Source organism: Macaca fascicularis, chromosome 12 (genome assembly GCF_037993035.2).
Source record: "Macaca fascicularis isolate 582-1 chromosome 12, T2T-MFA8v1.1".
NCBI lineage: Eukaryota > Metazoa > Chordata > Mammalia > Primates > Cercopithecidae > Macaca > Macaca fascicularis.
The window spans coordinates 87,384,982-87,399,350 of record NC_088386.1 but is presented as its reverse complement, the minus strand read 5'-3'; the positions used below and the strand labels follow the sequence as shown (position 1 = coordinate 87,399,350).

Below are 14,369 nucleotides of genomic sequence, written 5' to 3'. Positions count from 1 at the left end.
GAAGCACATTCTGGCATTTAAAATAGTTTATGTTCTGCAAAGCTCACATAACTACAACAGCAGCAGTCATTTGACCAGGATTTTACCAAATACCATTGGGTAAAGGAATGAAATTTCTAAGGGAAGTGTCGTGTTCCACTTCAATTGTTTTTACCAAACCACCGCTCACCAAAAGGCATTTTTAACAGTTTACACTTCTCACCAACAATATAGACAGATGTAATGAGAATACAAAACTTGGCAACCTTTCCCATATTTTCTATAGCTTTAGGGGCAGTTCAGGGTTTAATCTACTTAACTGAAATTTAATGTCAGTGTTGATTGTTCATAAACAAAACAAATGGCCCAGGTGCCCCTTAATGATTTTCCATATCATGCTTACACCACCGTCACGCAAAAATTGCTATTCAATGGAACAGAACCATTTCCCCCACGTGTTAAACTAAGCCAGATTTCTTAACAGACAGAAACTATGCATTAATGACCCAGTAGATGGCACTAGCTGTGCTGACTACCTTTTTATTCAAGTAGTCCAGCAACTTAGGTCAGAAGTTTGTTTCCTACCAGGGCTATAAACATTTGATACTGAAGATTAGAAAAACATGGCAATCAAATCATGATTTCCATGTTACTTGCAGAAAATATTCATTGTAGTTGCCTCTCTGTACAGAACAGGAGATCTTTACGTGGAAGATGAAGGGTGGTTTCTGTATTTTCAAAAGTATTTATCAAGTCTCCAACTCAACTACTTTTCAATTTGGACAGCCTTCTTTCATATAGTAAAGTAGGGAATTGAGGGACAGGAGGAAGGCAGAGGATACCGATAACATGATTTTGCTGAGATGAGCAACAATAAACTCTAAATTTTCAAAACCTTAGGGCAAAAAAAGCATTTTACTTTTATCTAGATAGGCTCAAGTCATGTAACCTCCCTATTAATATCTGATCCTCACATTGATATATAATTTAGATAATTTTATTTGAACCTTATTCAAAATTTGCAATGCCCACAATCAGAGGCCATACTAAACCTCTTATTCTGCTCAGGGCTATATGCTTTACCCAACAATTCTGCCCTCTGGAGGCACATTCTTTTAAGTACAATTTTTTGTTTTATAATCCAAAACTTCAGCATATATTAGCCTCACAAAGGTAAAAGAAACTGAGAAAATATATATATGTGTGTATATATATAATTTCAATACAAAGGGAGATCTCAAGGGCAGGAAGCAGGCAACCGCAGGGTTTCAAGTGCAGATCTCCCAAATGTACTGATGTTATTCTAGTAATGCAGACCTGTACTTTTTAACAACCTGTACTTTTAACAAGTTCCTGGGAAGCTTCATGTAGATGGTTTCTAAATCATTAAGAATTTTACTCAATATCTATTTAATATACAAACCAAGAAACTAGACTACCCTATGCTGAGAAACATAAATTTTGATGGAGTAGAAGACATAAAACTTACTTGAATTTCTGATTGGAAGTAACATTTTTAAAAATATCAATAGCCCTTCAACAGAGGTTGAGACATATTGTGGGGGTGTAATCAGTAGTTGTGTCAATAAACTCTCAAGAGACCTGTGCTCTTTCATAGGTCAACAGTGATCATCCAAGCCCACATGTTCTCAAATCCTGGGGAGCCACAATAAAATTGTGGGTTGTCGACCAAGACCCTCCAAAAGACTTAAAAGAAACGTCTACTAGTCAAACTTCTTAAAATGTTCGTTGTCTTCACATCATGCTGGTTATCTCACAGTAGTAAAAAGCCCTTAGTAACATCTTTGGGTCTAATGTTAACATGGAAAAACATTTGTCATAAACCAGACTTGATTTCCTCTTTTCCTATCTGTGATCTATACTTTGAGAAACATCAATAGATCATTTTAGTTCAGAAACGTGGAGTAATTTGGTTACAGTATTTGAATTCCAAACTCAGGCAGTCCCCAGTAAAGCAAACTGTGAGACATTTGGATATAATTTAAATATACCTGAAAAGTAAAATGTTTTTCTAGCTTTTCCCTCAGGGCGTAACACCACACCATTCATAACAGTGCTATTTTCCAAAGGTCGCAATTAGATTTCCTCAGAAGCATACCTGAACTGTTAATCATTACAACTCTTTTGTGAAATATGGGACTGGTTAATTACCCAGTGTAATCACTGGCTGAAACCTCAGCACACTGGTTATCACCCCAGTGGAGGCAGGTTTTCACCTCTACCCCTACCTGTACCCCTCTCTTAATGCCCATACTAGAGAACTGTGATCTTCTTTCTCCACTAGAAATGTTCAGACTTTCATCAGGTAAGGGATAAAACAAAGACAAGAGACAGATCTTTTAAAAAAAAAAAAAAAAAAAAGTAGTAATAGGGCAAGTAAACTCAGGTTAGAGGAATTTGGGGGCATTCCATGTTGTTACTATTTCATATCATGTTCAGTTTGCTGTTTCTAGAACCCTTTGAAATTCATTAGAAGAACTTAGAAGAACTTAAGAGTCATTCTCAGCCTAAAATGGCTTGGAGCAAACAGCCAGTATGTTAATGACACCAGAAAATGTCATTTCAGTAACTAAACTGAAATGTTAAGCGCTATATGTCCGCAGACTGATGTAAAACTTGTACCTTCTGAGAAAACTTTTTAAGGCCATTTACCTACTTTCCTATACTTTAGAAGTTCTCCTATCATAAATTGTAACTTAAATCTTTTACTAACCTCACATCTATTTGTTTTTAGCATCATTCCCTTGGCATTACTCAACCCAGCAAATTAAACATTCATTTAAAATGTTAAATGATAAAAATACAAATGACAAACACTACTATACATATTCAGGTTATCCTCAAGTTAAACTGTCATCAAAGTTAAAATTACAAAGGCTATAGGGACAAAGTATAAAGCACTGGTACACTAGGAAAAACTGAGTGTTTAAATGCCTATGGGAAAGCACACTATAGCCTTCCCCACTAAATATCATTATCTGGCTTTATGGATTTTATCTTTCAGTTTCTGTATTAGAGCAACTTCTCCTAGAACCTGCCCAAACAAGAAGGGGCAAGCTGATCTGATGAGACTTTGATCCACTCCAGAACCGTTTTGTAGAAACGATATGAGGGACCCAATTCTGGTGAGGGATATTTTTATACTGAGTGGTTTTTGTTTTCAGTAGGTGTTGTTTAAACTTATTTCAAAGTTGATAGCTGAGAGCACCAGGAAGGAGGAAGGTAGAAAACTTTCTTCCTCTTAACTTCTTGATGAGTGTGTTCCAGTAGGCTGGTAAGGCAAATATTCATTATGGATTGTAACTCACTTTGCTTTGCTTTTGGAGGCTTCCCTTAAGAAAAAAGAAATCTGTTAATAAATGATAAAAACACAGAACAAGGTTACATTATTGAAGCAAGTGTCAATCACAGAAGTAAAAGCTTAGGTCTTTCTCCATTTAATCTCAACTTGTTAAACAGGGGTTCACAACCGCTAGATCAGTATCCACTCTGGCCTGCTAGGAACAGGAACACCCAGCAGGAGCTGAGTGGCAGGCGAGGGAGCCTAACCGAGCTCTGCCTCCTGTCAGATTAGTGGTGGCATTAGATTCTCATAGGAGCACGAACCCTATTGTGAACTGCGTGTGCAACGGATTCAGGTTGCACGCTCCTTATGCGAATCTAACTAATGACTGATAACCCGAAGTGAAACAGTTTCATCCCAAAACCATCCCCCCCATCCCATGGAAAAACTGTCTTCCAGGAAACTGGTCTCTGGTGCCAAAAAGGTTGGGGACCACTGTATTACAGGGTAACAATACTTTCATACTGAATTCTGCATTTTTTTCCTACTGTTGGGGTATAAGACGACATTATTATGTGTCGCAAGTCATTATAATTACTTACATGGAAATCTTAAACAAGTCTAGAAAGGATACTGATACTTACTTGTTTTCATAGTTGTGGAACCTAAGGCTTAGAGACATTTCAAGTGTTAATAAAACTCACCCAACATCACAGGTGACGAGACAATGAAGCCAGGATTGGAAGCCCAGCATTCCATACCTGACAGTATTAAATTTTCTAAAACTCCAAAATCTTTTCTTTTAAAATCACCTTTAATGCCACATCCTCCTACAAATAATTTAAAGTGTTGCTCCTATCTTACTTATATAAAACAATCATATACTAATTTGTTTTTTAAAAATTCTAAACATCCACAATTTTAAGAAACATATTCTCTATCCCAATCCTTAGACAACTTCTTCTGAGGTATTCTGTAATGTGAAAATCTTATGAAAACATTAATCACAAACAAAGCCAAATTATAATCATGAATATGCATATGAATAAAGGAACAAAATTTCTATAATTTATGTAACCTCAGTTACAAAAGTACTATAGAAGACAAATAAACTTGTGGAGATTATTCGGGATTTTGTCTAACCCTTAACACTTTCCACACAGTGCCTAACACATACTGTGTACTGAAATATTTGTTAAACACACTGAAGTAGGATAAACTGGCACAACCTTTTGTATTCAAATGCTATGGAGTTTTCAGAAAACAAAATCTACTTATTTTGTGATTTGAAGTGGAAAAAAAACAAAGCAACAAATGCAGAGCTAAGTAGCCATAAGGTTGATACCATCACTACAACAGTAGTAGTTAAGATGTACTGGCTCTCCACTGTAAGTCATTGAAAGAGCAAAAATTAGGTACATTTATTAACATTAACACACGCTTTATTCAAGAGATAATATTCAAAGAGTTAAACCTAAGAGTTTATCCACCCTACAGTAAAAAGGGGAAGTGGGTACCACTTACGACATGTACATAAATTCCACCTTTACATTTCTGAATAAAGCTGTAATTGCTTCTTTGATAGAGCCATTTCTTAAAACTTTTGCTAATAAGGCTACATGAACTGTGTTCAGAAACTTTGACAACATGCACACTCACCCCTCTCAAAGTTAGTACCCAGGATTTTCACTCCAGGCTGAGTACCTGTTAAGTAACGAGGACTTAAGACTGCATGTTACTATATAATTCAATTTGACTCACCTCCAGTATGTTTATAATTTTTTTTAAATAATCAGATCAATGTTTATTATAACGTTATAACTCTCTCAAATTATACTTCGGTATTTAACATGGTAGTTGCAAAAAATAAATATTCAAGGCCCCACTTTTAAATTTTCCTCCAATGTAATCCACAAAGTTGATAATACATGTTAGGAGCACTACTCTAAAATAAATGTAGCTTTCTTTTAAAATTACTTGTTGAAATATAGATTACATTCTATTCCAAATTCTGATAAGGAATCTGTTTTTCTGGTAATACAACAAAAATTTGAGATGAGTCAGTCCTTGGAAAATCTCAATGGTAGTCACTCAACAAAGTCAATCATTCTGAGAGCCACAAACACTCAAAAATTACTGCTAGCATTGACAAGTTCTTGTGTTTTTTGATAGTTATTGCTTTAGTTGGCAATATCTGAATACAAGACAAAAGAACATCTCCCATTAAGCCTTATGTTAAATATTACAAAACTTATACAGAAGATAGACTCATAGAGGCTATAAAACTGATGTAACTCACCCATGAAATGGGTGCAGGTTTTTTAGAGGCTATCCAATAATCTTTTTGCTCTAAAAATAAATGCCCCTACTTTTCAGTGTTCCCATTCTTCAACAGGAGACTTGAGCAGCTTAACAGTTTTGCTATAAAAACAAACCATTCTTCTTAATAAACCAAGAATATAAAAGGAAACCCAATAAAGGACATACTTTTCACAGTTAACAATAAATAAAAGTGCAGTAAGTGTTCAAGTAGGGCATGTAGTATAAAAACTACACGTGAGTATTTAGCATAGGTCATCTTTTAAAGGCTCTCCGAGGGTCCCTGCCATTACTGATTGTGGTCATCACTGTTTGATTACTAGCGGTTCCTTGGAGTTGTGGATTTATAGGTCCCCGGCCATTGCTTCTGCCAGCATGTGAAAACTGGTGTCCCCTTGATTCAGGGTCAGTGTAAACACCATTTCCTAAAAAAGAATACAAAAACTCATCACTATTTTCAGAGGTAGTCTATAGAAGCAGAACTATCTTAAGTGCCAACACGTTATTAATGCTTAAAAATATTAGGTAAAGCACACACTTTCATTTTCATACTGAAAAAAAAAACACTCAAGGTGGGCTCTAAGTTCTTCCAAACGTATTGCTATAAATATGTTAACTTGATGCTGTATTAATAGAGAGAAAAAAGCCAACTTGGGCATCAAAATTAGAAATTTATTAATAGAGTAAAAAACATGCATTGCCTACACTATAAAAGTAAAAGAAAGGGCAAAATAGTGAATATTGGAATTTGGCTCAAAGATGATTAATATCTCAAAACAGACAATGTTATTCTAACTTTTTAAAGGCAAAGATGGAGTTTCCCACAATATGATCAGCTATGCCAAGACATGTAGCCTTCAAGTTAAAACATGAGCTGGACAGGCTCAGTGGCTCACACCTGTAATCCCAGCACTTTGGGAGGCTGAGGCAGGTGGATCATTTGAGGTCGGGAGTTCAAGCCTAGCCTGGTCCATATGGTGAAATCCCATCTTTATTAAAAATACAAAAATTAGCTGGGTGGTAGTGGCGCACGTCTGCAATCCCAGCTACTTGGGAGGCTGAGGCAGGAGAATCATTTCAGTCTGGGAGGTGGAGGTTGCGGTGAGCCAAGATCACACCACTACACTGCAGTCTGGACAACAGAGTGAGACCCTGTCTCAAAAACAAAACAAAACCAAAACTTAAGCCATCCTAATGAACTCCAATCACAAAAGACTGACCTTTCCTCATATATTTAAGACTTCAGAAGACCTTTAACAGGGCTATAAGGATCATAAACATGATGTCTGGGGGTCACGTTAAATGACATTTGAGGGTCATTAGCCTTTAAACGTCTCAGCTCATCTTTTAAAGCAGCAGCTCCTTGTACATGAAAAATTAAGGTAAACTATGACTCTAAAGATAAAATGCTTTCAGTGCACCAAAATAACCAGTAATTCTGTGTCTACTATAAGTAATCACTAGATTACAGAAATTTTATAGGAATCAATTTTTAAAAAAGCATGGTATCTCTTCACAGATATCACCAAAACCTAGAATTCTCAATAAATTGGCTTAAGTTTATCGACTTTCTAGAGAATCAGCTGATTGGGGATTCCCTGTTTACTGGCAGTTCATCTTTATCACTAATTTATGCCTAAAGACATTGCTTTTCATCTAAATCTTTATAACTCTCTTAATTCTTACACCTGATCACAAATGAAACACACAAACAAAATCTTACCCACTGGTCCAAATGTACCTGTACCCATATTATTATTTGTGGAATTATTCTTCTGTTCACTCTGTGCCTAAAAAAAAGTTTTTAATTTAACCAAATGAGAATAAAAACACAATTATATTATTACAACATTACTATATCCTTTCTTTTTCAAAGTTTTGGGTATTTTTTTTTTTAATTAAAATTTTAAAAGATTTTGCCTAGGTCATTCAAGGTTAAAATGTTAAGAAATGTTTCCCAAACCTTTCAGAGCTCTGTTATATCCTATTTCCTGATAATTAGTCACCATACCACGAAGTGCAAAATGGCACATATATCTAGTAGATGACACCTCAGATATACATCCTCACAAAACATAACAATAAAAATTACGTATTCTTTTAAAAATTCTCATTATACTGAGTATCAACAGGGCTAACCTAGTCATAGAATTGTAACACAGTCAAAATTAGCCTAATCATAAAAGTATACTACACAATTACCCCTTTGTTCTGCTGTCCTCGATAATCTGGGTTGGGTTCACTGAAATTTGGCACTTCTGAATAAACCATACAAAATCTGAAAGAAAATAAAGAACAAATTAAATGACTTCTGAAATAAAGTCATCAACCCTTCTTTATATAACATCTCTAACTTTTAGGAATGAGCTTATGTGTCAAATTAATAGCAACAAACTATCTCTTCATTTACAACAAAAACTTCCCAAATGATTATGTCCCATAAAACATCAAATATTTGACTGTCTACAAGATATATAACATTCTATTTTGTATTTAAATTCTTCTTTAGTGCTGGAAAAAATAAATCACATCAAAAATCAAGGACACAAAAACAACTCTGTCCTGTTTCTCCACAAAAGCTGATCAAAGGAAAAATAACATGAGAGTGAACCATGTTTAGGGTTCCAGGGTGGTTTCTCCAGCAGTGGTAATGGATTTGCACCGATCCATTCACCCACTCCCATTCAGTCCCTCTTTTGATCGATCACTGTGGATCTGCAAAGATAATCATTTAGGATTAAGAATGGTTTCTGGCAATAAATAAAAACAGGCTACATAGCCACCAGTTTACCTAAGTGCTTCCTGTAAGTTGACCATATAATGTGTACTAACATTACACAGAAGCATTTTATTAGCTCCTCACCATACCGAAGACAAATCAGAACCAGTTTTGGTAAATCCTAGACCGACCCTGACAAAGAGCAGTCATTAAGAAATGAGTGACCTCTAATGGTTTTTCACATAACTGACCCCCATTATTATCAACACCTCTGTCAGGACAGAATCCTGAACCTTTCAGTAATAGACACTAAGACCTTTCATAACATATAACTCTATGAATACTACCCTAAGTGAATTCTAACTTTCCTTCTAACAAAGGCAAAGTGTTAAACATTTCTGATCTTTAAAAGCTAGCATGATCATTTCTTTTCCTTCATTATTAACCACAGGTTCTCCAAATAAGTATCTTATTCCCTCAGTGGAGAACAGTTTTCCTTTTTTTATTTGGTGCCATTTGTGGCTTCTCTCTTTAAATATCTTCCAATTTGACAGGCATTAAGTAGATGGCTGAGCATTAACCAAACAGAATGGACTGATGATTTGGCTCACTGCCTATACCATACTTTATGAATACAACCCAATGTCTAGGCTAACATGGAGGCTGAATTACCTTACACCCCTAGAGAGGATGGCTCCTCCAGGTCAGGGTGGAGATCATTACCAGGGTAGTAGTGTATGGAATCTCGCATTGCGGCTGCCTGCACCGCACCTAGACTGTGGATAAATAGAGGACTTCAGTTTTCATTGCTGCAAGTCCTTTTAACATGAGTACATATTCACTCACAACCATAGAAAAAGAAATTTTAAACGTATGGCCTGAAACTTGGTGAATCACTAGCTTCATATTTGGTGAATCACTATAAGAGAGAATTTACTTCAAATGGCACTTGTGACACCTAAAAAATGAACATTTCTAAAACCTACAGAAATGCTCCCACTAAGGCTGGTCTCAACTGCAGCTTCTTCTACCGCTCTTTGCCAGGAAAAACTGACACTTTCAACCACACAAAACAGTACTGACAAGTGTTACATTTGTACACACGAAGTTATTTTTTCAATTAAGCTACCAAAGACACTCAGTTTACTAGTCAAAAAAGCCAAAGAAAAGGTTTACAGTTCATACCTACCAATTATTCCGTAGATATTATTTATAATGTATGCAATTATACAAAATGTATTTTAATACTTACTCCCCAATTTTTTGAAGTTCACCACCCCTTCCAGTATAAAGTGTCAGACATCCTTTCCACATGGATGCATACCTAGAGAGAAAAGAAACATTATTTCTTTAGAAATATATTTATTTTCTTCTATTTAAATCAAGTAAATCGTCACACTATATATTTTTTGTATTAAGGTAGAAGTGAGGATCAAGCCCTCTCTATCCACCATAGTAAATCAAATACAATAAATCTAACTTTGATAACTTGCTATTTACAAAAGAATACAAAAATTCTGTTGAATTTTGACATAATTATATAAATCATAACAAACCCTGGAAAATAAGTCTTTTTGCAAAGCAAGCATTATTATACCTGATGATCACATCTTTAGTCAATCAACAAAAGAAAAGCTTTTAATTGCAGACATGTAAACAGAAACTATTTTTCAGCCACAGGATATGTAAAATCACCCTAATGTTTCCTTTACAGTCTAGTCAAATAATGATATGTTTTTCCTTCTGCCTCCATAAAAGACACAGGATTTCTAAGCTACCGAAGATCTGGTAGAATTTTAAAGTGCTAAAAAAAAAAAAACTAAGGTCACAAATCTTTCACCTATCTGCCTTTCCAAACATGCAATTTTTAATACCACACTGGGTTTGTAGTAAACGAGCTGGCAATTGTTTACTCCGAACAATTTTGAAAGTAGACAGCATCGTTAAATAAAATAATCCTAGATAGATAAACGGTAAATTAATATTATAAAATCAATCCAAGGTTTGGTTCTCAATGGTTCTTTGTACAACTACTATGGTTACTTCTTGACTTTAACTTATTATACAGTTCTCTTAATTTTAATAAGGGTTATTTATTAAAGACACCATTCACCACTCTTAAGTTATACAAAGTGTGGCTTAGGAGATAGTGCATTAACATTTCACCTTACTAAAATAAAAATTAATGCATATTTTGAGAAAAAATTTGGTTACAATTAAAATATTTAACATTCACTTTAAGAAATGAGAACACTGAGGTGTTTTCAGGATATTCTGATAAACATGTTGATATTTGAACCAACCATTATTTAGATTTTAGGTATGTTTTTCTTCAAAAGCCATTTTTCTTAGATTCAACCAGAATTTAAGGGCCTTAGAATGGGCCAAACTCCAAGCTGAGTGTGTTATTTTGGTAAATAAAGTATAATTATTCCCATTTCACAGAAGAGGAAGCTGAAGTATGAGGTGTAGTAACTTCTCAAGGTCATACTGTAGTAAAGAGTTTCTTTAGTTTTTAATTTTCGTTTAAATTGTACTCCCAGGTAACTGTTCCCCTTAAAATTCTATAGATACCTAACTAATAAGTTTAATTTTCCAATAATTTTTTTGATGGAAACACCTATGACTGTCACTACAGAACATGAAATACTTGAAATAAGATGCTGTTTTTAGCATAAAAAATACTTTCAATCATTGGGTGAAAAATATTTGGGGAGCCAAAAACTCCAATTATACTAATCAATCCTCACCATACATCCCTAAGTAGGAATTCTCTTTTGTTTTTTAAAGATGTGGAAGTTTAAAAAACATAGTTACTGTCATGAGTCAGTGTTATGAGAAGAAAATGTCTAAGTCCTGACTCTCACTTCCTGCTTTGATGACACTTTACCTCACTTCCTGAAGATGTTGTAAGCCTGTAAGGTAACATCAAGGAGCTCTAAACTCCTACTCAGTGCTTTCCAATACTTCTAAGATTCTACTTATTAGGCCAACATCAATCTCCACCGCTTTCCCTGCAGTTATGATAAATTATTACAATTTTATTGATCTCAAAAGCTTCCAAATTCTGTTTCCAAGATCCTTTTCTGACCTTTTATCTTCCTAAGATAAAAATCTGGTAAATCTCTACAAGCAATCTACTTTTTTAAAAAAAAGTTGTACTATTTTTTAAAGCCACCAATCTGCCAATTGACTCTTTTGGATGAAGGTATTGCGGATGTCTTTCTGTCAAACATTTTCTGTGTATCCCTTTGGTTTTTGAACAACATCCACCTTACAACAGAAGACACAAGAAATCATTTTGGAGAATGAGCCTTCCAGATACTGTAAAGTTTCCCTCTTTTTCCAAGTACAAATTTGACATCACAGAAAACGCTAAGTCCTTTACCTATAATTTTATGTCCACATTGTCTAAATAACATAAGTAAAATATTGGCCAGGATTTCAAGTCATTAAAAATGGAGGAGGGGTGGGAAACAACTGAGTGGCAACTATACTAAAGAAAACAACTTATAAAAAAGAAAAAATATGGACTATATCAGTCTCCTAAAAAGACTCATTGACTCTGAATAGAATCAAAAATCTATGCCGGGCGTGGTGGCTCACGCCTGTAATCCCAGCACTTTGGAAGGTGGGGGCGGGCGGATCACCTGAGGTCAGGAGTCGGAGACCAGCCTGGGCAACACGCTGAAACCCCATCTCTACTAAAAATACAAAACTTAGCTGGGCGTGGTGGCACACGCCTGTAGTCCCAGCTACTTAGGAGGCTGAGGCACGAGAATCTGTTGCTTGAACCCGGGAGACAGAGGCTGCAGCGAGGAGAGAGAGCGCCACTGCACTCCAGCCTGGCGAAAGAGCGAGACTCCGTCTCAAGAAAAAAAAAAAATTTTTAAATCTGCTTAACCTGTAAACCGGGGTGTAGGCGCGGATTTCCCAGCTGAAACCGACTGCCTTTCACCGCAAAGGTGTGTTACATCCTAGCGCTGCCCACCATCCAAAGTTAACACCAAAGGGGCTCAAAACTCCTCAGAGTGGCCCACAGAAAAGGCCGGGGACTTCAGGTCTTGCCAAGATCCCGGGAGCCGGCCAATCCCGATTCTGCAGACTGTTACTTCCCCGACTTTTTTGCACACCTACCCTCTGGTCAACCGAATAATATCCCCTGGCTGTATAAGACCTCCGATCTCATCCCACACGGAAATAGTGATGCTGCCCGTTTTATCTGCTACTTTGCACGATCTCACTTCATGGCCGTCTTTGGTTTTGGTCACGCGTCCTGTGAGGATTTAAAAATCAAAGGGAGGGGGTGTTAGATAATGAGGACATCCAGAAAGGCTAACTCCTCCTCCGGTATTTTAATACATCTGGAAGGTGGAAAGTGACCAAGCCCAGGGCTCCCGCCTCAGGTAGGATCCGATCTCCGGCGGAGGCCACTGGAGCCACGTGGGTGGGGGAAGGGAAGGAGGGGGAGGGGAGCCCCGGGCGCGCAGCGGCGGCGCCCCTGTCTCCCGCCCCGGGACGCACAGCGGGCGGTGGAGTGGGCTGCAAACCCCACTTACCTATCTCCAGGACAATAAAGACGACATTTAAGTTTTTCAGTCCGGGCTTAATATCTCTTATAAAAATAAGTGGGTCGTTGACCCTATTCATATTGGGGCAGGTGCGGCTACGGCTGCGGAGACGCGAGTGGGCAGGGCGGGGTCAAAGCTTCCCACCCTCCCGGGACAGGGGCGAGGGCAGAGGGGCGACCTTGGGCAGGGGTGGCGACAGAAGGGGCAGAAAGCGGTTAGTCAGGGACCGGGGAAACCAGCCCGGACAGCACTGAGCCTAAAAAAAGAAAAAGGGAAGAAAAAAAGGGCTCACAAGTTCTAAAGAAAAAAGGCGAACCACTCCGCAAACCAACCCCGCTCCCAACCGGGCGACAGGACGGCAAGCGTGCTAACTGCCCCGTTCTTTGGATAAAAGGAAAAAAAAAAACGCAGTGAGGGGACACTTCTGCCCTGAGTCCCGCTCACTCACACGGGCGCGCGCCCAGCCTGTCCCGGGCTCCGGGAAAGAACGGGTTGTGACTGCGAAACGGGAGCGGAGACAGAACACCGCACGCCCAGCGTCCCAAACAGCGACTGATGAACACGCCCGCGCGCCGGCAGGACCCTCGGCCCGCCCCGCCCCTTTGTGACGTCACGCTGCGTCGGCACGCCTGCTGCCACGCCCGCCTGGTGCGGGGGAGGGGAAGCGAAGAGGCGGGACCCAGCCGCCGCTGCCCGCAGAGCTTCCCTCGCTCCTCTCCGGGGGCTGTCAGCGCGGGCTCCGCCCCCTCGTCCTTCCAATCGCTCTCGGCCCCGCCTCCCCCGCCCGCCCGCTCTCCGCCCACTTCAGCTGTTGCGGCGGAGTGGCAGTTCTGTGCCGCCTCGCTTTCGTGCTGAGGTCTTCTGCCACTCACTGTCCGACTTTGGGGTTTTCTTGCCTTTTTTCTCTCAGAGTTGAGCCCCTACCCGCGCCCTTTAGTCCCTCGGTCACGAGGAACGGTGGAGTTTAGAACCTGTGAGTACGTTAGATAGTTCGCAGTCGAGTAAGAACAGAGTTCGGGCAAGGGCGGCTGGTCCGGGACCAAGGGAAAACACGCTGACATGGTGATAAGGTCAGTGGCTACCAGGCTGGAAGTTTAGCACCAGAAGGGAATTTGGAGATCAATTCAACCGCCTCATTTCAGGCATACTTAAATTGAAACCCAGAAAGGTGAGGTAATTTGCAGAAGGTCACCCAGCAACCCCTGAGCAGGCAGGACTGCAACACAAATGTCGAACGTGGCCTTCCACTGTGTAATACTAAGCAAATAGACACGTAAATTCCTTTGTAGACTTCTCATCTTTCCTTACCCCCTGCTTCTCATAGTACACACCTTCCCCATTTTGCCTTTCTTCTTTTACTTTGCACTTGTTTTTGTACATCTAAAAGGAATTAATTATTCAACAGCAGTGGGAACCCTTGAAACATAATCTGGGGGAAAAAATCAATAAAGTTTTCTTTATGTCGCGTAGTTCTAAA

At 38.5% G+C, this 14,369-nt stretch overlaps 1 protein-coding gene and 1 long non-coding RNA gene across 9 annotated transcripts in view; one reads left to right on the top strand and one right to left on the bottom strand.

Moving 5' to 3' along the window:
• Nucleotides 1-4,078: 4,078 nt before the first annotated feature.
• On the bottom strand, nucleotides 4,079-13,446 carry NABP1 (nucleic acid binding protein 1). Of its 8 annotated transcripts, XR_012421322.1 has the most exons (8): nucleotides 12,881-13,446; nucleotides 12,459-12,597; nucleotides 9,574-9,645; nucleotides 8,994-9,097; nucleotides 8,214-8,317; nucleotides 7,805-7,880; nucleotides 7,326-7,392; nucleotides 4,079-6,027 (listed from the first exon to the last, which is right to left on the bottom strand). XR_012421322.1 is itself a non-coding variant. In XM_005573789.5 (6 exons), exons 1-6 carry the CDS (start codon nucleotides 12,969-12,971, stop codon nucleotides 5,858-5,860), a joined length of 615 nt encoding a protein of 204 aa, XP_005573846.3. In that variant the 5' UTR covers nucleotides 12,972-13,446; the 3' UTR covers nucleotides 4,079-5,857. The 8 variants fall into 8 exon arrangements, 3 of the variants coding, with proteins under 3 accessions (XP_005573846.3, XP_005573847.3, XP_073865702.1); XR_012421321.1 differs by having other exon boundaries at nucleotides 7,805-8,317; XR_012421320.1 differs by lacking the exon at nucleotides 8,214-8,317.
• Nucleotides 13,447-13,885: 439 nt separating this feature from the next.
• Nucleotides 13,886-14,369, top strand: part of LOC135966583 (uncharacterized) — a 41,013-nt gene continuing 40,529 nt past the window's right edge. Inside the window, exon 1 of the long non-coding RNA XR_010580007.2 lies at nucleotides 13,886-13,962. This is a non-coding gene — a long non-coding RNA (uncharacterized lncRNA). The remainder of the gene's footprint in view (nucleotides 13,963-14,369) is intronic.

Excerpts from the sequence above, each read along its gene's own strand:
- NABP1 (XM_005573789.5), bottom strand. The coding sequence starts at position 12,971 with ATGAATAGGGTCAACGACCCACTTATTTTTATAAGAGATATTAAGCCC. Across the intron at positions 9,646-12,458 it reads ATTATTCGGTTGACCAGAGG|GTATGCATCCATGTGGAAAG; the intron begins GTAGGTGTGCAA and ends TTTTCTCTCTAG. Across the intron at positions 7,393-7,804 it reads GAGGACAGCAGAACAAAGGG|GCACAGAGTGAACAGAAGAA; the intron begins GTAATTGTGTAG and ends ACTTTTTTTTAG.